A 23156-nucleotide genomic window follows, 5' to 3' on the forward strand; every position below is an offset into this window, starting at 1 on the left:
CAAGTCCTCTTCCTCTCTGAATAGGCAATTTGCGTATTAACCCCTTTCTGACATTGTCAGTAATAGTACGTACCTGCTACATAAGTACCAGGGCACAGGTACGTACTATTACGACATGGCGATCGCGCCCCTACCGTGCGCACACAGGCTGTGTGGGTGCGATTGCAACTGGTGTTAGCTGATTCTGATAGCTGACACTCTGCTCTCTGTGCCGGCACTTCAACCCCCTAAATGCTGCAATCGCAGCATTTAGCGAGATAGCAGAGGGACAGCAGCCCCTCTGCTCTTGGATCGAAGACCCCGCGCCGTCAGCACGGGGTCCCAATCATTGCCATGGTGACCCGATGTCGTCATGACGACATCCGGGTCACCAGACACAAGCAAGTTACTTTGATCATGCGCAGTGCATGATCAAAGTAACTTGTGTATGCAGGGCTGACAGGTTATAATATATAGCAGTGATCTTGCACTGCTATACATTATAACTGCGATCAGACTGCGGAAAGTGAAATTTCCCTGGTGGGACGAAGTTAAAAAATGTGTAAAAAGATATATAGATATATATATATAGATATATATATACACACACACGCACACACCTCAAAGATAACTTTGATGACTGACTAATATACACTGCTCAAAAAAATAAAGGGAACACTTAAACAGAATATAACTCCAAGTAAATCAAACTTCTGTGAAATCCAACTGTCCACTTAGGAAGCAACACTGACTGACAATCAATTTCACATGCTGTTGTGCAAATGGAATAGACAATAGATGGAAATTCTTGGCAATTATCAAGACACCCTCAATAAAGGAGTGGTTCTGCAGGTGGGGACCACAGACCACATCACAGTACCAATGCTTTCTGCTGATGTTTTGGTCACTTTTGAATGTTGGTTGTGCTTTCACACTCGTGGTAGCATGAGGCAGACTCTACAACCCACAGAAGTTGCTCAGGTAGTTCAGCTCATCCAGGATGGCACATCAATGCGAGCTGTGGCAAGAAGGTTTGCTGTGTCTTTCAGTATAGTGTCCAGAGGCTGGAGGCGCTACCAAGAGACAGGCCAGTACACAGGGAGACGTGGAGGGGGCCGTAGGAGGGCCACAACCCAGCAGCAGGACCGCTACCTCCGCCTTTGTGCAAGGAGGAACACTGCCAGAGCCCTGCAAAATGACCTCCAGCAGGCCACAAATGTGCATGTGTCTGCACAAACGGTTAGAAACTGACTCCATTGGGGTGGTATGAGGGCCCGACGTCCACAGATGGGAGTTGTGCTCACAGCCCAACACCGTGCAGGACGCTTGGCATTTGCCGCAGAACACCAGGATTGATAAAGTCACCACTGGCGCCCTGTGCTCTTCACAGATGAAAGCAGGTTCACATTGAGCACATGTGACAGTCTGGAGACGCCGTGGAGAGTGATCTGCTGCCTGCAACATCCTTCAGCATTACTGGTTTGGCAGTGGGTCAGTAATGGTGTGGGGTGGCATTTCTTTGGAGGGCCACACAGCCCTCCATGTGCTCACCAGAGGTAGCCTGACTGCCATTAGGTACCAAGATGAGATCCTCAGACCCCTTGTGAGACCATATGCTGGTGCGGTTGGCCCTGGGTTCCTCCTAATGCAGGACAATGCCAGACCTCATGTGGCTGGAGTGTGTCAGCAGTTCCTGCAAGATGAAGGCATTGAAGCTATGGACTGGCGCTCCCGTTCCCCAGACCTGAATCCGATTGAGCACATCTGGGACATCATGTCTCGCTCCATCCACCAACGTCACGTTGCACCACAGACTGTCCAGGAGTTGGCGGATGCTTTAGTCCATGTCTGGGAGGAGATCCCACAGGAGACCATCTGCAACCTCATCAGGAGCTTGCACAGGCGTTGTAGGGAGGTCATACAGGCACGTGGAGGCCACACACAATACTGAGACTCATTTTGACTTGTTTTAAGGACATTACATCAAAGTTGGATCAGCCTGTAGTGTGTTTTTCCACTTTAATTTTGGGGGTGACTCCAAATCCAGGCCTCCATTGGTTAATAAATTTGATTTCCATTGATGATTTTTGTGTGATTTTGTTGTCAGCACATTCAACTTTGTACAGAACAAAGTATTCAATGAGAATATTTCATTCATTCAGATCTAGGATGTGTTATTTGAGTGTTCCCTTTATTTTTTGAGCAGTATTTATATATACACACACACACACACGAGACTGAGGCGTGACGCACTATATATATATATATATATATTTATTTATTAGTACCCACAAATAAATATTATGGAAAAAAAAACAGTTAAAGTACATATTTGGTATCGCCGTGTCTGGAACGACCTGACCTATAAAACTGTCCCACTAGTTAACCCCTTTAGTGAACACGGTGTAAAATAAAAAAAAAATGGTGCTTTATCATACTGCCGAACAAAAAGTGGAATAAAACACAATCAAAAAGACGAATGTAAATAAATGGTACCACTGAAAATATCTTGTCCCGCAAAAACAAGCCGCCATACAGCTCTATCAGCCGAAAAATCAAAAAAGTTATAGCTCTCAGAATAAAGCGAAGCAAAAAAAAATTATTTTCTATAAAAAAATTTATTGTGTAAAAGCGCCAAAACGTAAAAAAAATATATAAATGTACTATCGCTGTAAACGTACTGACCAGAAGAAGAACGCTGCCTTATCAATTTTACCACACGTGGAACTGCTTAAAAATTTTTATTAAGAAAAACACAATTCCTGAATTGTTGGTTTTTATTTACTCTGCCTCTCAAAAATCAGAATAGAAAGCGATCAAAAAATGTCAGGGGCTCCCCAAACGCGACATTGCCTCCTCTAATTATTCAAGCAAATTTTACATTCAAAAAGTCAAATCGCTCTTCTTCCCTTCCGAACCCTGCCGTGTGCCCAAACAGTGGTTTTCCCCCACATATGGGGTATCGGCTTACTTGGGAGAAATTGCACAACAAATGGTATGGTGCAATTTCTCCTGTTGCCCTTATGAAAACGCAAAATTGGGGGCTGAAAAACATTTTTGTTGGAAAAATTTGAAAATTGTATTTTTACAGCTCAATGTTATAAACTTCTGTGAAGCACCTGGGGGTTCAAGGTGCTCACCACATATCTAAATACGTTTCCTGATGGTGTCAGTTGTGGGAGGTTTCCACCATTTAGGCATATCAGGGGCTCTCCAAAGGTGACATGGCCTCCACAAATTTTACATTCAAAAAGTCAAATGGCGCTCCTGCCCTGCTGTCTGCCCAAACAGTGGTTTTCCCCCTCATATGGGGTATCAGCGTGCTCAGGGGTAATTGGACAACAAATTTTGTGGTCTATTTTTTCCTGTTACCATTGCGAAAATAAAAAAAATTTGGGTCTAAAGTAACATTTTTGTGAAAAAAGTTAAATGTTCATTGTTTTCCACATTACAAAAATTCCTGTGAAGCATCTGAAGGGTTAATAAACTTCTTGAATGTGGTTTTGAGCACCCTGAAGGGTGCAGTTTTTAGAGTGCTGTCACTTTTGGGTATTTTCTGTCGTAAAGGCCCCTCAAAGTCACTTCAAATGTGATGTGGTCCCTAATAAAATGGTTTTGTAAATTTTGTTGGAAAAATGAGAAATTGCTAGTCAACTTTAAACCCTTAACTTCCTAACAAGAAAAAAATTGGTTCCAAAATTGTGCTGATGTAAAGTAGACATGTGGGAAATGTTATTTATTAACTATTTTATGTGACATACACACGTGGTCAAAACTCCTTTGCTTCGTCTGGTCCATGTTGAGTGTGGTACACACCATGTCACCAAACACCACAGTGAGTATCTGTAGCCCTATAGACAGGCCCACTGATTACAAGATTGTAGACACCTGTGATGCTAATTAGTGTTCACAACTTGATTTAACATGTCCCTTTTGTCACATTATTTTCAGGGGTACCATCATTTCTGTCCAGGCCTATTTCATGAGTTTAATTTTTTTAAAAATTCTGTGGAAGCAGGGTTGAAAAGCAATGTCTGACTTTCATTTGTTCATTTTCATAGATTTTTAATTTATTACTTTTGTCAGATTCAAGTTATTTCTGGACCATTGTGGGTTTTTCTTTCATTAAACGAGGGGTACCAACAATTTTGACCATGTGTGTATCTCTCTGATTTAAGGGCATGAAAATTGAAAGTTTGAAAATTGCTAAATCTTCAAAGTTTTCGCAAAATTTCCAATTTTTTCACAAAGTAATGCAAGTCCTATTGAAGAAATTTTACCACTATCATGAAGTACAATATGTCACGAAAAAAAACAATCTCAGAATCAATGTGATCTGTTGAAGCGTTCGAGTTATTACCTCATAAAATGACAGTGGTCAGAATTGTAAAAATTGGCCTGATCATTAACGTGCCAACTACCTTGGGGGGATAAAGGGGTTCAATTTCCCAGAGGAGCATTATATGGCAAATAAGCCTTCTTACCTTGGCATGCCACAGCTGGTATGTCACTCTTCACAAACAGAAATGTTAACGCTTAGACCAGGGGTCTCAAACTCAGCTGGGCATATGGGCCGCACACGGAAAAACATTTCATTTGGGGGGCCGCATTATTTGCATGACAAAGTGACATTTTTAATGATACCATTTTATTTTCTATACACCTTTTGAACTGGTCCTCATCTTGCAGACATGGTCTCCCCTCCAGGTCCCCCATATTGCTTACATGGTCTCCCCTCTAGGTCCCCCATATTGCTTACATGGTCTCCCCTCCAGGTCCCCCATATTGCAGACATGGTCTCCCCTCCAGGTCCCCCATATTGCTGACATGGTCTCCCCTCCAGGTCCCCCATATTGCACACATGGTCTCCCATCCAGGTCCCCCATATTGCAGACATGGTCTCCCATCCAGGTCCCCCATATTGCGGACATGGTCCCCCATCCAGGTCCCCCATATTGCGGACATGGTCCCCATATTGCAGACATGGTCCCCCATATTGCAGACATGGTCCCCCATCCAGGTCCCCATATTGCAGACATGGTCCCCCATATTGCAGACATGGTCCCCCATCCTGGTCCTTATCTTGCAGACATGTCCCCCATCCAGGTCCCCGTCCCCCCAATACTGCGCACAGGGTCGCCGTCCCCTCAATACTGCACACAGGGTCCCCGTTCCCCCAATACTGCCCTCAGGGTTCCCGTCCCCCCAATACTGTTCTCAGGGTCCCTGTCCCCCCATACAGCGCTCAGGGTCCCCGTCCTCCATACTGCGCACAGTGCCCCCCCCATACTGAGCACAGGTCCCCTGTGGTGTATTTCACATGACAGAGAAAAAAAAAAAAAAGATTCTCACCTGTCCTCCGTTCCCTCGGCGTCCTTTCTGCACCTGTGGCCCGCAGGCACATAGACCCCGTAAAGATCGCGGCTCTCTCCAGCAGCCGCCGACATCAAGCGCTGTAATGCAGTGTATAGCCTCGCAGAGACCGGCTCTCTGCACAGCAATACCAGTGTCAGCCGCCGGCCTATCAGAGGCCAGCAGCTGACATCTGCGCATGGCAGTGATGTCATACGCCGCTGCGCTGGGACGCAGATGTCAGCTGCTGGTCTCTGATAGGCCGGCGGCTGACACTGGTATTGCTGTGCAGAGAGCCGGTCTCTGCGAGGCAATACACTGCATTACAGCGCTGATGTTGGCGCCTGCTGGAGAGAGCCGCGATCGCTACGGGGTCTATGTGCCTGCGGGCCGCAAGAAGCAGCCGGAGGGGCTGCATGCGGCCCGCAGGCCGCGTGTTTGAGACCCCTGGCTTAGACCTAGTTTTTTCAAGAAATTTACAAAACCTGTTTCTTTAGGGACCTATTCAGATACAAATGGACTTTGAGGGGCTTATATATTGGAAACTCCCCAAAAGTGATACAATTTTAAAACCGTACCCCTCCAATAATTCAAAACTGCTGTCAGGAAATTTTTTAATCATTCAGGTGCTACACAGGAATTAATTCAAACGCAAATTTAAAAAAAATAAAGTGTAATTTTTACTCTAAAATGTTATTTAGGCTACGTTCACACACTGCGTATTTTTGCGCGCGCTTTTTCAAAATACCCAATGTGCCTTGTGTCTGCCCGGCAAAGTGAATGGGAAATTCACTTTGCCATTCAGACACTGTAATTTTACGCAGCACGAAAGCGCAGCTGCGTAAAGAATTGACATGTCAATTCTTTACGCACCGCGGCCTGCGCTTTCGCCCATATTGTGCCCATTATAAGCGATGGAATTACGCAGCGGTGTTCGCACACTGCGTAATTCCAGTGCTTTTTTACGGAGGTGCAGGAGAAATGAAGGATGTGACGTCACACGGAGGCAGCCCTAGGGAAAACAGGAACCGGAAGTCCCACTATTTTGGGATTCTTTGTTCCTGGTTCCCCGCCGCTGCTCACGTGTGACGAGCATGGACACCTTCAACAGAATGTCCATCAATGTTGGTGTCCTCATCGAGGCGGTAAGTATATGTATGTGTAATGTATGTGTCTGTGTGTCGTGTGTGTACTGTCTGTGTCTATGTGTCGTGTGTGTGAGTGTGAGTGTCCCACTAGCAGTGTATGTACAGACAGCTTCTGGCTGCAGTACATACACTGCTTAAGTTAAAAGAAAAAAACTATGGATACTCACCTATCCGATGGATGGGAGAGGCGTCCTTTCTGGTCCCGCGGCTTCCAGCATTTGCCGGTGAAGGGGACGTACTAAACTGCATATTGGGATGATGGGCTGCAATGCTAGACTTGACCACTAGATGGCAGCACATTTTTCAAATGCAGACCAGGAAATGACTTCTAGCCTTGATACTGGATTAGAAGAAGCTGCAGTTTTTAACTCTTGACCTGTAATATAGAAAGAAATCAGAGGGAATTCAATGGAAATACTTAAATGAATCAGAACATCCACAGGGCTGGATTAAAGTTTAATAATAGAACCAGGGAAAAAAGATTGTAACTATTTGGAATTATGTGTAGAATATCGGGGTTACACACGCCTGGTGATATATCTCATCAACATCTCATAGGAATATAGGTATAACTATTGTTCTGTATAGGGATTATGGTTGAAATATCACAAATACACATGCCCAGGAACATATTTCATCTACTTCTGATAGGAATATGGGTATAAATATTGTTCTGTATGGGGATTATGGGTGAAATATCACAAATACACATGTCCAGGAACATATTTCTTGTACTTCTGATAGGAATATTGGTATAATTTGTATTCAATATGGGGATTTTGGGTGACATCAGGAATACATATGTGAACAATTTTCAAAAAGAATATGAGTTATGGCAGGTTCCTGATACGTCACCCAAAATCCCCATATAGAATACGAATTATACCAATATTCCTATCAGAAGTACAAGAAATATGTTACATTGAGAATGTACGGCCACTCCCAACGATGCCATCCTCTTCCTCTCCTGCTGCGGTGACTGCAACACCAACCGTGCCTGCGGCTATCCCCAGTGCTGTGCCGAGCACTACGCCCCCAATGCCAGAATGCAACTCAACCTCGGTGACAATGACAACAGAGTGTCAATCACCGACTAGTGACAGCACCTTCTCAAGTCCGGCCCCCGAAAACCTGCCGGACTCTGAGGACCGTAGTGCTGCTAGACCTGTTCTGGTTGATTCGTCTAGCCCCTTGTCACAACCACCAAGAAAACAGGCTACAAAAAGAAAAAATGTGGCAGCGCAGGAGGAGGAAAAGGTGACTCTGGCATGGGCTATGGCCTTGATCCAACAACAGCCAGAGGATGATGAGTATAGCACCTTTGGCAGCTCGCTAGCCGGACGTGTAAGGAATTTAACCCCTGACAATAGAGAGTCCTGCATGTCATTTTTATCGAAGGTGGTGACATACTATGCAGAACACCCTAACCGCAAGCCCTCCTTGACAAAAGTTGTGTCCTCGTTAGAGGACTTGTGGCAGCCTGAGCCAGCAAGTTGTACTGCACCTACAGCAGCATTGAGATCTATGACATCTGTACCCAATGCTACTGCAGGTTCAAATGGTGCCAGAGTAGCAGCACAGTCTACAGATCACTTTCCAGACTGGAGCTACTACTCCTACACACAAAGCCTTTTACATGACAATTAGGCAAGTCTTGCCTTTAAAGACAGTTTGTATGGTGTTACAATGCCATGATGTCCAAGTCCACTCCTCAGTTGCCGCCAAGAGGGCATGTTTCCGGCTTTGATTAGTGTTGCCCAAGTGTTGAATGACTCACCTTCAGTGGTGACGAGTAAAGGGCCTTGGGCAATACTAATGAAAGCTGGAAGCATACCCTCTTGGCGGCCATTGATGAGTGGAGTTGGACATCCATGTGGGTTTAAAATGTTCGCACCACTTTTTGGTGCTTTGCACTTTATGTTAACATGTTAAAGTTTACAAGAAAAAATCAAACCAATTTATGTAGATGAAACGTTTTTTATAACATTTTTGAAAACCAGAAGAAATACTTTTCCAAGTAAAAACAGCTCCAGAAATATAAAAAATTTGAACTACAATGTTGTCTGCTTGTTTTCTTTGTCCACCGGGGCAAAATGTCACCAACATATTCACTCAAGGCCATTGCAGCTGCCAGATTAGCCATGCTGTATACTTCAGTGTATAATCTCTTCTCAGTAGAGAAGACCGGAAATGACATCAATGACACTTTTTTTTTCTCTTTTTTTTTTTTCAACAAACTTTGTTTCTCTGTCTTTGTAGTGTACACTGCAGAAAAAAACGCATGCGTAAAAAAATGCAGCAAAAAACGCAGTGTGTGAATGGAGGTGTTTTTTTTACCTGAACTAATTTATGGTTAAAAATCGCGCTAGCGGTAGTGAAAATAAATCGGGAGATAGTATATTGAATTGAGTTCAAATCCTTTTTATTAGTATGGATGGTTGAAGTAAAAACTAGATAAGATACAAGGTTAAAAGGTAGGTATAATAAATAGTTAAATATTTAAAATGGCAATAGTATAATCATTAATTGATGGTTTCCAGGATGAAGCGGATTCCCGCCAGGAGGTAGTTGGTGTTGATGCTTGGAAGGTGGAGAATACCTGGTCGAGAAAGAAAGGGTGTTAGGGTGCAATGGTATAGTATAGTAGTATCAGTATTTAAGTATACTTGTTGGACCTGGGCTACCTGTTCTCATCGACGTATTCCTCTTTATAGCACTTGTAGTCGTTTGGCGTAGTAAGGAGCCTGTGGTAGGTTGATACCTGTAGTCAAGACGAGATTTAGTTAGGACTATGGTTGACTAGTCTAAGGTTTATAAATAGTAGAGGTAAACTATTACCTGCTATTGGACTGTTACGCGACAGATGTCAGGAGTGACGATGTGCGGGTATGCACTTGGGCCGTAATCCACAAAGATACTGTGGCTGGGATGGGTGGTCCGGAAGGTTTTTTAATACTCCTGAGGATTAAAATGAAATGGGGTTGGTAGTATTATTAATATTATTTGAGTAATGAGATAGTAGGGTTAGGAACTTACCCTAGGGGGAGCTATCCTGTATCGGATGTTGCTTGTTAGAATCCTTTCTATGAGGGATGCAACAGGAGGCTCTGGATTGTATCTGTCTCTATTTAAGAGATGCAGCAGGGGGCTCTAGTTGTCGAGCGATAGGAGGTGTAATGGCGCCTGAGTGTACTCGGCGTCCTGAATATAGATAGGGGGAAAAGGTTAAGAACTGTGTTATATGGGAATGATCTACAGATTGTTGTAGGCCTGATTGTTTACCTAGTATGTTTACCTTGTTTGTGGCCCGAGTGGGCGATAATCAGTCACCTTCTTTTATGTGGCAGGAGGCCTTGATAGAAGGCAAGTGCTGCAAATAGTTCCATCTGTATGGTGGGTGCAGCAGGAGGATCTGACTGGGTAATCTATTGATTAGGTAGTGGTAGGTCTTTGTCTGGATACTCTGGTGCTGCAGGGGACTGGCTGCAGGTGTAGCAGGAGGCTCTGCCTAGGTAACGTATAATCAAGTGCGGTGCCGGGAGGCTGTGGTAGGGCTAGAGGCAAGCTGCGGAGTAGGTTTCCAGGCAGGGTCTGTACTCATGGAAAGTCCGGTTTCCAGGTAAGGTCTCTACTGGTGTGGAGTCAGGCAGACCGCGTGTCGTGGGATTCTGCCGGGGGTAAACTGGTAAATGGTGTGTGGTTTCGATCTTAGCAGTTGTGTGAGCTGTAGGCAGTAGGGGCCGTGGCCCAAGGTACTTACGGTCCGAAGTCCCGCGGGGATGTCAGAAGGTGACGGAGCCCAGAGCGAGAGCGGAGTCCCGGCCGGTGACCGCCGCTGCTCGCGTACTTCCGGGTGGGTGGAGCGGGAGAGGAGAGGGCGTGCTTTCGTTTGAAAGCGCGCGAGAGGGGCGGAGTAATGCGCTGACACGGGAGATGCAGCGTGTGCTCAGTGCGGAGGCCTGTGGGCACCTTCTCAGCTGGGTCAGTGTAATCTAACGCGTTTCGACAGCTAACGGCTGTCTTCATCAGGGATAATCTGGCCCAGTGGATAGAGTCCTTTATATACCCGAGGGTAATGACGTCATGGCAGGGGTTCGTTGTTAGTGGCGTTGTCATGGTAACTATTAGTCATTGAAAGCAAATAGTTCGATTTCACTGTTGAGACCCCATGGTCTCAAGGTGTTTAATTTGAAGATCCACTCGCTTTCTTTTTTTGACATGTATTTAATAAAGTCGCCTTGTCTCCAATGTTTATGAACTATTTGTATGCCCATCACTTTAATTCCTTCGATGGATCCTTTGTGTTTGTCTACAAAGTGCTTGGAGAGGGGGTGGCCTGTGTATTTATTTTTAATATTCCTTAAAAACGCAGGTAAAAACTGCAGGAAAATACCTGCGCGTAAAAAAAAGCAGCAAATACGCAGTGTGTGAAGTAGCCTTAGCCCCAATTTTTTTTTCTTTACAAGGAATTGCACAAAAAAATGGACCCCACAATTTGTTACCCAGCATCTTCTGAGCGAAGTGATACTCCATATAAGGCCAGAAACCGCTGGACAAATGGCAGGGCTCGAAAGGGAAGACGCATGATTTGAATTTTGGAACACAAATTTGGCTGAAATAGATTGCAAGCACCATGTCGCATTTGCAGGGCCGCGAAGGCACCCAAACAGCAGAAAACTCCAACAAGTGACCCCATTTTGTAGACTACACCCCTTGAGGATTTTATCCAGGGGTATAATGAGGATTTTGAACCCATTGGTGCTACACAGAATTTGATAACATTAGGTCATCATATTGAAAATGTTAATTTTTTTCATAAACATTTTCCTTTATCCCCCAAATTTCACTTTTTCAAGTGGTAACATGAAAAAGGAGACCACATAGTTTGTTACTCGCTCTTTTCTGAGGGTGGTGATACCCCACATGTAGTCAAAAAGTTCTGTTTAGACACACAGCAGGGCTCGGAAGGGAAGGAGTGACATTTGGTATTTGGAATTTAAAATTGGGTGGAATACATTGTAGACGCCATGTTGCGTTTGCAGAGTCCCTGAGGGTAACAAAACAGCAGAAACAAACACCCATAAGTGACCCTATTTTTCAAACTAGACCCATCAAGGAATTCATCTAGTGGAGTGTTGAGCTTGTTGAACCCATAAGTGCTTCACAGAACTTTTAAAATTGTGGAAACTAAAGTTAATTTTTTTCTGCTAAAATGTATTTTTTTGTTTTATTTTTAGTATAATAGACACTTTAAACATTGTATAGTCTATACTAGCACTTTAATTTTATAATGCATGTTATTACTCTTTAGTTTTAACAAAACATTTTTTGGCATATATTGGATTCTGTGTAATTAATGTCAATCAATTACACTAAATAATGCTCTAACTTCAGTCCCTGATACCTCCTGATGAAGCCACATGTTCTAGCAATAAACGCGCGTCGAGGCTGTTCAGTACCACTATTTCTGATGTGCACCATGACTACAGGTAACACACAACTCTAGCAGTAACTGCTAAATATTGGAAAATCTGTATGATTTTATATACAGTGGGTACGGAAAGTATTCAGACCCCTTTAAATTTTTCACTCTTTGTTTCATTGCAGTCATTTGGTAAATTCTAAAAAGTTCATTTTTTTTCTCATTAAAGTACACTTGGCACCCCATCTTGACTGAAAAAAAAACAAATGTAGAAATTTTTGAAAATTTATTAAAAGAGAAAAACTGAAAAAATATCACATGGTCTTAAGTATTCAGACCCTTTGCTCAGTATTGAGTAGAAGCACCCTTTTGAGCTAGTACAGCAATGAGTTTTCTTGGGAATTATGCAACAAGTTTTTCACACCTGGATTTGGGAATCCTCTGCCATTCTTCCTTGCAGATCCTCTCCAGTTCAGTCAGGTTGAATGGCGAACGTTGGTGGACAGCCATTTTCAGGTCTCTCCAGAGATGCTCAATTGGGTTTAGGTCAGGGTTCTGGCTGGGCCAGTCAAGAATGGTCACAGAGTTGTTCTAAAGCCACTCCTTTGTTATTTTAGCTGTGTGCTTAGGGTCATTGTGGAAGATGTTTTCATCCAGGATATCTCTGTACTTGGCCACATTCATGTTTCCTTCAATTGCAACCAGTCGTCCTGTCCCTGCAGTTTAAAAACACCCCCATAGCATGATGCTGCCACCACCACTCGTGGGGTATCCTTGATCATGAGGAAGGTGAGAGATCAGACTAAGGGTATGTGCCCACGATGCAGAATTGAAGCAGAAAATTTCTGCAGCGTTTCTGCATGTTCTTGGCAGTAAAAACGCTTACGGATTTTACACGCGTTTTTACATGCGGATTTGACTTGCGTTTTTCAAATGCATTGGGACCTCAAATCCGCATACGGAAACACACAAATAATGGAAATGCTGCGGATTTTTCCGCAAGAAAAATCCGCTGCGGAAAATTCCGCAGCATGGGCACAGAACATGCAGATTTTCATTGGGAATCATTGGGCACGGATTACCAAGCGTTTACGCTGCGGAAATTCCGCAGGAAAAACGCTTGAAAAAACGCATAGTGGGCACATAGCCTAAAACTACATGGGAGGAACTTGTTAATGATCCCAAGGCAGTTGGAACCACAGTCACTAAGAAATCCATTGGTAACACATTACGCCTTAAAGGTTTAAAATCCTGCAGTGCCCACAAGGTCTCCCTGCTCAAGAAGGCACATGTGCAGGCCCATCTGAAGTTTGCCAATGAACACTTGGATGATTCTGTGAGTTATTGGGAGAAGGTGCTGTGGTCAGATGAGACAAAAATTGAGCTCTTTGGCATTAACTCAACTCACCGTGTTTGAAGGAAGAGAAATGCTGCCTATGACCCAAAGAACACCGTCCCCACAGTCAAGCATGGAGGTGGAAACATTGTTTTGGGGGTGTTTCTCGGCTAAGGGCACAGGATTACTTCACCGCATCAATGGGAGAATGGATGGAGCCATGTACAGTAAAATCCTGAGTGACAACCTCCTTCCCTCCACCAGGACATTAAAAATGGGTCGTGGCTGGGTCTTCCAGCAAGACAATGACTCAAAACATACAGCTAAGGCAACAAAGGAGTGGCTCAAAAAGAAGCACATTAAGGTCATGGAGTGGCCTAGCCAGTCTCTAGACCTTAATCCCATAAAAAAAATTTATGGAGGGAGTTGAAGCTCTGAGTTGCCAAGCAACAGCCTTAAAACCTGAATGATTTAGAGATGATCTGCAAAGAGGAGTGGACCAAAATTCCTCCTGACATGTGCGTAACCCTCATCAACTACAAAAAAAGGCTGACTGCTGTGCTTGCTAAGAAGGGTTTTGCCACCAAGTATTAGGCTAAGTGCCCACGATGCAGAAATGCTCCCGATTTTACATGCGTTTTTCCTGCCAGGGACAAGTATAAGTGAAGCGTTTTGATCATGCGATTTCGCATGCGGGTTGTCAAGCGCTTTCCAAGCGATTTTAGTATCACTTGTAAAGTGCTTGACAACTTGGTCACACTATATAAATCCATGCAACCGGCATGGATTTATATAGTGTGACCAAGTTATAGTAAAAGAATGGTAAAAAATAAAAAATAAATATTATATTCACCTTCCGATGGCCCCAGGTCTCCTCCGATGCGTCCGGTATGTTGGGCGGCTCGCGGTGGTCTAAAAGGACCTGCTATGATGTCATTTAGTCATGTGACAGGTCACGCGACCGCCAACGTCAGCGATCGCGTGACCCATCACATGACTAAATGACGTCATGGCATGTCCTTTTAGACCATCGCGAGCTGCCGGAGAGCCAGGACGCAACGGATAAGGAGACCGGGGGCCCATCAGAAGGTGAGTATAATGTGTATTTTTTATTTTAATTCTTTTTTTTTTTTTACAGGTACTATGGTACCCGAGTCTGGAGGAGAGTCTCCTCTTCTCCAGACCGGTGTACCATCCGCACATTGAATCGCTTAATATCCACATGTGCACATGTAGTAATGCGGATATTAAGCGATTCAATGCAAGTCAATGGCGTCGAAAACACCGCGATTACGCAAAATAATTATTAGTGCTGCGGATTTTTCCGCAATGATTATCCGCAGCGGAAATTTCCGCAGCATGTGCACAGAACATGCGGATTATCATTGGGGAACATGGCTGACCTTCTACCAAGCGTTTTTTAAGTGTTTCTGCGGCAGAATTGCCGCTGCGGAAACGCTTAAAAGCCTTAAGTGTTTGCCAGAGGAATCAAATGCTTATTTCTCACTGCAAAATGCAAATAAATTTATCTAATTTATACGATGTGATTTTATTGATTTTTTTGGATATTCTATCTCTCAATGTTAAAATTAACCTACCCTTAAAATCATAGACTGTTCATGTCTTTGTCAGTGGGAAAACTTACAAAAACAGCAAGGGGTCAAATAATTATTTCCTTCACTGTATATATCTGTAGATGCATGATGTTAGCACATGTTGTGAGGATTCCTCACCTCTACACTTTTTCTTCTTTGACAACACAGTTTTTAATCTTAATTATCCAGACGTGTAAAATTCAGTAGGTCAGGAGCCATACACCTTTATCTTTATGTTGACTTTTGAATTTGTGTTCTTCTCTCGTGGATCAACACAGACTATTGTTTGAATATTTACATCTTATATCAGCTCCTACAACGTATTGTCTGCTAGTTTTGCAAGACAGCGACTCAGTCTTGGAACGATGATGTTTGATAATATGCTAATTACATATTGTACTAAGCCAGCTAGTTTGTTGATTGTCAGAGCAGTGGGATACCAGCTATGCAAATTGATTAAATGTTCAAATAATGAGACATGAGCCCGGCCAGCTCCCCCCCTGACCTGTGAATGATAACCTGAGCCACAGATGTAAATATAAAATGGGATTTCTATCCTGCTGCAAGAGAATCAGAGAGACTCTTCAAGACAGCAACCAGGACACATGGCTCCATCAAGAGGGATACAGATGTGCCTCTACAGGGTGTCAGCTTAGGGGCCCCCAGCTGAAGGGATACAGATCTGCTGCATTGACTATCATTGAACCCATGGATACATTTGGGGAAACCAGGTTGGGATGATGAAGTCACCTGGTCCCATGGATATACTGTTTGTGATTGCCAGGTCTGACCATCTGGTCACCTTGAGCCCATGGATACACTCGAATAAAGCCAGGTTGGGACCATCCGCTCACCTAGTTCCATGGATATGTTCAGAGAAGCCAGGGTGGGGCCCTCAAGTCTCCTGGCCACATACCTCAATGGACTGTCAGCTTCCTAAGTTGCCGCTACCTCCTCTTTGTGGGTGTCCACCCAAAGCGGGAGGCCACTGGTTGAGGTAGTTGGCCCTGGAAGACCCAAAGTCGCAGCTGCTCTATTCCCGGTGGGCCAGCAGAAGGGTGAGACTATGTAATTTTGCACCATCTTGGGTATTTGCTGGGACTGTTCTATATGTTCATTGTCTGTTTGGTGGTTCAATAAAATATGGTCACAGTTTTACCCTCACCCTGTTTTGTCTGAGTAGTATTACGCCCTCGGAAGTCCCGGTGTCTTCATATTTGGTGACAACAGTGGGATACTACTCAGCCCAGCGGAGATGCAGGGGACTGGTGTTCGCAGACACCGTCCAAGAGCTCCACAATCAGGGAGGCATATAGACAGACTTAGCAGACCATAGGTGAGGCATACACAGCAAGTTTCAGACGCTACCATGTCCAACCCCACTAGCTCTGCCTTGGGAAGAGGACCGGAGGGGATATACAGCAGCAACAAGAAACGGCAACTACAGGAGCTCTGCCAGCTTCAACGGATTGAATATCAGGCAACCGACACTCAATCGGATTTAATCCAGGAACCACAGGATTCTTAGGACGGCATGTGTGGACGCAAAGGATATGAATTGGTTCTTGTTATTACGTGTGGAGTTTATTCGCAAGGAAGATATGGAATATGCTCTGAGGAAACTGGATGATACAAAATTTTGTTCTCATGAAGGTAAGACCTGTTACATTTGTGTCTGTGCTTAAAGACATGCTAATGGACTGTCCCCAATAAGTGGAGAATGATGATTGGAAGCCTATCACGTCTGGCTAGTTAAGATGGGGGAGCAATGTGATGACACAGCTTTTAATCTTAACTATCCGGGCGTGTAAATACTGTGGGCCAGAAGCCATACACCTATATCTTTATGTTGACTTTCGAATTTGTGTTCGGAGAAGCCAGGGTGGGACCCTCAGGTCTCCTGGCCACGTACCTCAATGGACTGTCAGCTTCCTGAGCTTGCCGCTACCTCATCTCTGTTGGTGTCCACCCAAAGCGGAGTGCCACTGGTTGAGGTAGTTGGCCCTGGAAGTCCCAAAGTCGCAGCTGGTCTATTCCCGGTAGGCCAGCAGAAGGGTGAGACTATGTAATTTTGCACCATCTTGGGTATTTGCTGGGACTGTTCTATAGGTTTATTGTCTGTTTGGTGGTTCAATAAAGTACTGCCACACTGGTTTACCCACCCTTAGTAGTATTACGCCCACGGAAGACCCAGTGTCTTCACAACTTCCTATTAACTATTTATAGGATTAGCCATGGTAATTTATTGTAAGATAAGTGTGCTACAACTATACAGAGATATTTTATCTCACAATATTGTCTATATATTTTTAGTGTATAATGGCCATCTATGGTTTTGATAATCAATACACGATATGTTCACTGCTCAAAAAAATAAAGGGAACACTTAAACAACAGAATATAGCTCCAAGTAAATCAAACTTCTGTGAAATCAAACTATCCACTTAGGAAGCAACACTAATTGACAATCAGTTTCACATGCTATTGTGCAAATGGAATAGACAATAGATGGAAATTATTGGCAATTATCAAGACACCCTCAATAAAGGAGTGGTTCTGCAGGTGGGGACCACAGACCACATCTCAGTATTAATGCTTTATGGCTGATGTTTTGGTCACTTTTGAATTTTGGTTGTGCTTTCACACTCGTGGTAGCATGAGGCAGACTCTACAGCCCACAGAAATTGCTCAGGTAGTGCAGCTCATCCAGGATGGCACATCAATGCGAGCTGTGGCAAGAAGGTTTGCTGTGTCTTTCAGTATAGTGTCCAGAGGTGGGAGGCGCTACCAGGAGACAGGCCAGTACACCAGGAGACGTGGAGGGGGCCGTAGGAGGGCAACAACCCAGCAGCAGGACTGCTACCTTCCCCTTTGTGCAAGGAGGAACAGGAGGAGCTGTTATGATCTGCAACATGAACTAAGGAAAGATAGGGGAAAGCTGCCCCAAAAGTAAGACTAACTTGAATCCCTATGATCTAAAGAGAGAAGTTGTTGCAGAACACAAAAAGACAAACTGACAAAAAGTACTAGAGGTCCCAGAAGGACCAAGCGAACTGACAGAGAAAGGCACCTAAGCACCAGGCTAGAGAAACAGTCAAACACTGAAGTCCAGCACAGCCAGAAGGGTGGAGCTGGAATATAAAGGCAGATGGTCACGTGACCGAAACACAAGATGGCAAAAACAAACAGGAGGGTTCTAACAGGAGCACTGCCAGAGCCCTGCAAAATGACCTCCAGCAGGCCACAAATGTGCATGTGTCTGCACAAACGCTTAGAAACTGACTCCATGAGGGTGGTATGAGGGCCCGACGTCCACAGATGGGAGTTGTGCTCACAGCCCAACACCGTGCAGGACGCTTGGCATTTGCCACAGAACACCAGGATTGACACAGTCGCCACTGGCGCCCTGTGCTCTTCACAGATGAAAGCAGGTTCACACTGAGCACATGTGACAGACGTGACATAGTCTGGAGATGCCGTGGAGAGCGATCTGCTGCCTGCAGCATGACCGATTTGGCAGTGGGTCAGTAATGGTGTGGGGTGGCATTTCTTTGGAGGGCCACACAGCCCTCCATGTGCTCGCCAGAGGTAGCCTGACTGCCATTAGGTACAGAGATGAGATCCTCAGGCCCTTTGTGAGACCATATGCTGGTGCGGTTGGCCCTGGGTTCCTCCTAATGCAGGACAATGCCACACGTCATGTGGCTGGAGTGTGTCAGCAGTTCCTGCAAGATGAAGGCATTGAAGCTATGGACTGGCCCGCCCGTTCCCCAGACCTGAATCCGATTGAGCACATCTGGGACATCATGTCTCGCTTCATCCACCAACGTCACGTTGCACCACAGACTGTCCAGGAGTTGGCGGATGCTTTAGTCCAGGTCTGGGAGGAGATCCCACAGGAGACCATCCGCAACCTCATCAGGAGCATGCCCAGGCGTTGTAGGGAGGTCATACAGGCAAGTGGAGGCCACGCACAATACTGAGACTCATTTTGACTTGTTTTAAGGACATTACATCAAAGTTGGATCAGCCTGTAGTGTGTTTTTACACTTTAATTTTGGGGGCAACTCCAATTGCAGGCCTCCATTGGTTAATAACTTTGATTTCCATTGATGATTTTTGTGTGATTTTGTTGTCAGCACATTCAACTTTGTACAGAACAAAGTTTTCAATGAGAATATTTCATTCATTCAGATCTAGGATGTTATTTGAGTGTTCCCTTTATTTTTTTGAGCAGTGTATATGATTATGCATATACTGTGCCTACAAGTAGTATTCAACCCCCTGCAGATTTAGCTGGTTGACACATGCGGAATTAACTTGGCATTGTGACATTTGTACTGTAGATCAGCCTGGAAGTGGGAAATGCACTGCAGCAAATTTTTTTTTTTTTTTTTTTAAAACGTAAAAAGTTAATTCAGAGTGTCATTTATTATTCAACCCTCAAACCACAAGAATTCTGTTTGGTCCCCCTAAAGTATTAAGAAGTAGTTCAGGCACCAAGAATAATGAGCTTCACATGTGTGGATTAAAGATCTCTTTTGCCAGCCTTTTCTGACTATTTAAGACCCTCCCCAAACTTGTGAACAGCACTCAGACATGGTCAACATGGGAAAGACAAAGGAGCATTCCAAGGCCATCAGAGACAAGATCGTGGAGGGTCACAAGGCTGGCAAGGGGTACAAAACCCTTTCCAAGGAGTTGGGCCTACCTGTCTCCACTGTTGGGAGCATCATCCGTAAGTGGAAGGCTTATGGAACTACTGTTAGCCTTCCACGGCCTGGACAGCCTTTGAAAGTGTCCTCCCGTGCCGAGGCCAGGCTTGTCCGAAGAGTCAAGGCTAACCCAGGGACAACAAGGAAGGAGCTCATGGCAGTGGGGACATTGGTTTCAGTCAATACCATAAGTAACGTACTCCACCACAATGGTCTCCGTTCCAGACGAGCCCGTAAGGTACCTTTACTTTCAAAGCGTCATGTCAAGGCTCGTCTACAGTTTGCTCATGATCACTTGGAGGACTCTGAGACAGACTGGTTCAAGGTTCTATGGTCTGATGAGACCAAGATCGAGATCTTTGGTGCCAACCACACACGTGACGTTTGGAGACTGGGTGGCACTGCATACGACCCCAAGAATACCATCCCTACAGTCAAGCATGGTGGTGGCAGCATCATGCTGTGGGGCTGTTTCTCTGCCAAGGGGCCTGGCCATCTGGTCCGCATCCATGGGAAGATGGATAGCACGGCCTACCTGGAGATTTTGGCCAAGAACCTCCACTCCTCCATCAAGGATCTTAAGATGGGTCGTAATTTCATCTTCCAACAAGACAACGACCCAAAGCACACAGCCAAGAAAACCAAGGCCTGGTTCAATAGGGAAAAAGTCAAGGTGTTGGAGAGGCCTAGTCAGTCTCCTGACCTTAACCCAATTGAAAACTTGTGGAAGGAGCTCAAGAATAAAGTCCACATGAGACACCCAAAGAACCTAGATAACTTGGAGAAGATCTGCATGGAGGAGTGGGCCAAGATAACTCCACAGACCTGTGCCGGCCTGATCAGGTCTTATAAAAGACGATTATTAGCTGTAATTGCAAACAAGGGTTATTCCACAAAATATTAAACATAGGGGTTGTATAATAATTGACCCACACTTTTATGTTTAAAATTTAATAAAATTCAACTGAGCAACATAACTTTTTGGTTTGTAAGATTTATGCTTCTGTTCATAAAACCTACTCTCGTTTGCAGTTTGAAGGCTCTAACTTATTTGCATCTTATCAAACCAGCTAAATCTGCAGGGGGTTGAATACTACTTGTAGGCACTGTATATGGGTATGTATGTAGCTTACCACAGGCTTAGGTGGTCTGATATTGGGACCTGGTTCTATTTGTCTACCCTTTTATATGCATTACTTCAACTTTAATATACAGTAAGGTTTTTAATATAGACAGTGTAGGACCGTCCCAATTTAGGGTCACCTTGTCGCTGGTGGGACGGCTTGTATACTTTTTTTGATCAAAAATAGTTCACTAAGTACCCTATATTTCATATGCAACTTTTCTTTACATTTATATATAATGATGGTAGGGTATGAGATATATTTTTTGTCTTTTGTAGGTTTTGCATCTTTTTGCTAGTGTGAACATGCTCCTATTTCTTGCATGTGTACCATCTTAGACCTCAGTTCACATTGCTTGGTTTTTTGTCTTGTTTGCATTCTGTGAAAATTAGGGGTGTGGCATCCCCCTTGTTGAGCTGGTTAGTATATATGTAGCTTACCACAGGCTTAGGTGGTCTGATATTGGGACCTGGTTCTATTGGTCTACCCTTTTATATGCATTACTTCAACTTTGATATACAGTAAGGTTTTTAATATAGACAGTGTAGGACCGTCCCAATTTAGGGTCACCTTGTCGCTGGTGGGACGGCTTGTATACTTTTTTTGATCAAAAATAGTTCACTAAGTACCCTATATTTCATATGCAACTTTGCTTTACATTTATATATAATGATGGTAGGGTATGAGATATATTTTTTGTCTTTTGTAGGTTTTGCATCTTTTTGCTAGTGTGAACATGCTCCTATTTCTTGCATGTGTACCATCTTAGACCTCAGTTCACATTGCTTGATATATATGGGTAGGTAGTTTTTTTTTGTGTGTTGCTTCTGTGGTCTGCCTATTATGTATTGTGGTCACCTATCTAGGCATACCACTATTTGTAACAAGAATCTCTAAATAACATTTTGGTAGTATTTTTGAATAAATTGTATCCCATTACCTCTTTTTTATGCTCAGTAGGTTACATATGTTCTTTGAGGGGGACTTTTCCTATATGGAAGATCGTTGATTGTTTCAAAATGTTAAAGCCAACCCTCAATGCTTCCCAGGAGAAGTTCCTACAGCTGTGAATCCTTTAGGGGCCCATTGCTCTCCGTGGAGCGGTTCGTGCATTTCTAGGAATGGTGGGATACTATCAGCGGTGTATTCGAATTTCACAATGACAGCCGCACCCTGACCGACCTTCTTAAGGGCACCAAGATGTCAATAGCCAAATGGTCTCTTGAAGCAGAGATGGCTTTCCAAAAGTTAAAACTCAGGGCTACAGGACTTCAACTTTCAGATGGAGCACAAGCCTGGCAAGCTGCATGGCAACGCAGATGCCTTGTCTAGACTTCCCTGTTTGGTGACTGAAGGTGCCAAAACCCCCGACTTTGGGCAAAGGGGGGATATGTGACAAAGTCACTGGCAAGGTTCTGGAGGTGAGATATGTAGCACTGAAGATGTTAGTTTCAGTAATATAAACCTAGGAAAAATGATCCAGCACACATTGCTGAGGGGTTAATCAGCCATGTTTAATGCTAGGATGATTAAACAGCTGTAGAGTGGAAGAGTCCAGAGGATAAATACCCAGCTTTCTAGAGCAGTGTGTGTGGGGCGGGTCTGGAGGCACAACCTCTGGAGCTGTAGTCATGTGAAGGAAAGCTAAACCTTGGGTTGTTTGTTTCTGGAGTGGGCAGTTTCTCGTAGCAACAAGGACTGTGCCATACGTTATGCTTTGTTTTTCCTGTTAGGCGGGGAAGACCGTTTTTGTTTTGCTAACATTGCTGTGGTTTTATGCAGTACTCTTAAAAAAACAGCAGAAGGTTTAAAGAGACAGTGTTCCTGTGCCTACCTCTATGTGCAACCAAGTAAACTGATCTACCACAGTTGGTGCTAGAAGTGCAGACAAGATCCCCAGGAAGGAAGTGTGATTGCTGTGGACAGACAGCATGTCCTGGGTGAAAGCGGCTGTAAGGATGGAACAGCGGTCAGGTACTCTTAATAAACCAACGGAAGGTTTAAAGAAACAGTGTTCCTGTGCCTAACTGTATGTGCAGCCGAGTGAGCCGCTCTACCACACCCTCCATAACTTTAGCCCAAGTTCAATTCCTTCTTGGATTGCCAAAGACCAAACATCCAAGCCTATTGCATTCAAATGCACACCATCAAGTCTCCAAAATTCCCCCTCGCCAGATTCAAGTACAGCATGACGGACCGCCACCGCACCATTCCTTGCCATAAACTTGACCACTGCTCTGTTGACCTTGAGTCTTCTCTTATAAACACTAGAAGCTGAACTGGCCCCACACCAAAATTTCCTCGGAACAATATTTGACCAAACTGTAACCACGTTCGGGAACATCGCCCATAATCTTAACAGATGGAACTTCATATCTTTGATAAGCTCACGAAAAGGCCTCTTGCCCAGATCGTTGCCCCCCACATGAAGCACTGACACATCAGAGGCCCTGTCCAACCTGACAAAACAATGAAACTCCGAAAG

At 44.3% G+C, this 23156-nt stretch overlaps 1 protein-coding gene across 1 annotated transcript in view; it reads left to right on the forward strand.

Moving 5' to 3' along the window:
- The first annotated feature begins 6352 nt into the window (after positions 1–6352).
- LOC141156500 (uncharacterized) overlaps positions 6353–23156 on the forward strand; it is a 45160-nt gene continuing 28356 nt past the window's right edge. The window contains exon 1 of the mRNA XM_073642698.1: positions 6353–6476. Coding sequence (XP_073498799.1) covers positions 6426–6476 — 51 coding nt within the window. The 5' untranslated portion in view covers positions 6353–6425. The remainder of the gene's footprint in view (positions 6477–23156) is intronic.

This window comes from Phyllobates terribilis, unplaced genomic scaffold (assembly GCF_046119375.1).
Source record: "Phyllobates terribilis strain yellow unplaced genomic scaffold, ASM4611937v1 Scaffold_8__6_contigs__length_399053987, whole genome shotgun sequence".
In the NCBI taxonomy this organism is placed as follows: Eukaryota; Metazoa; Chordata; class Amphibia; order Anura; family Dendrobatidae; genus Phyllobates; species Phyllobates terribilis.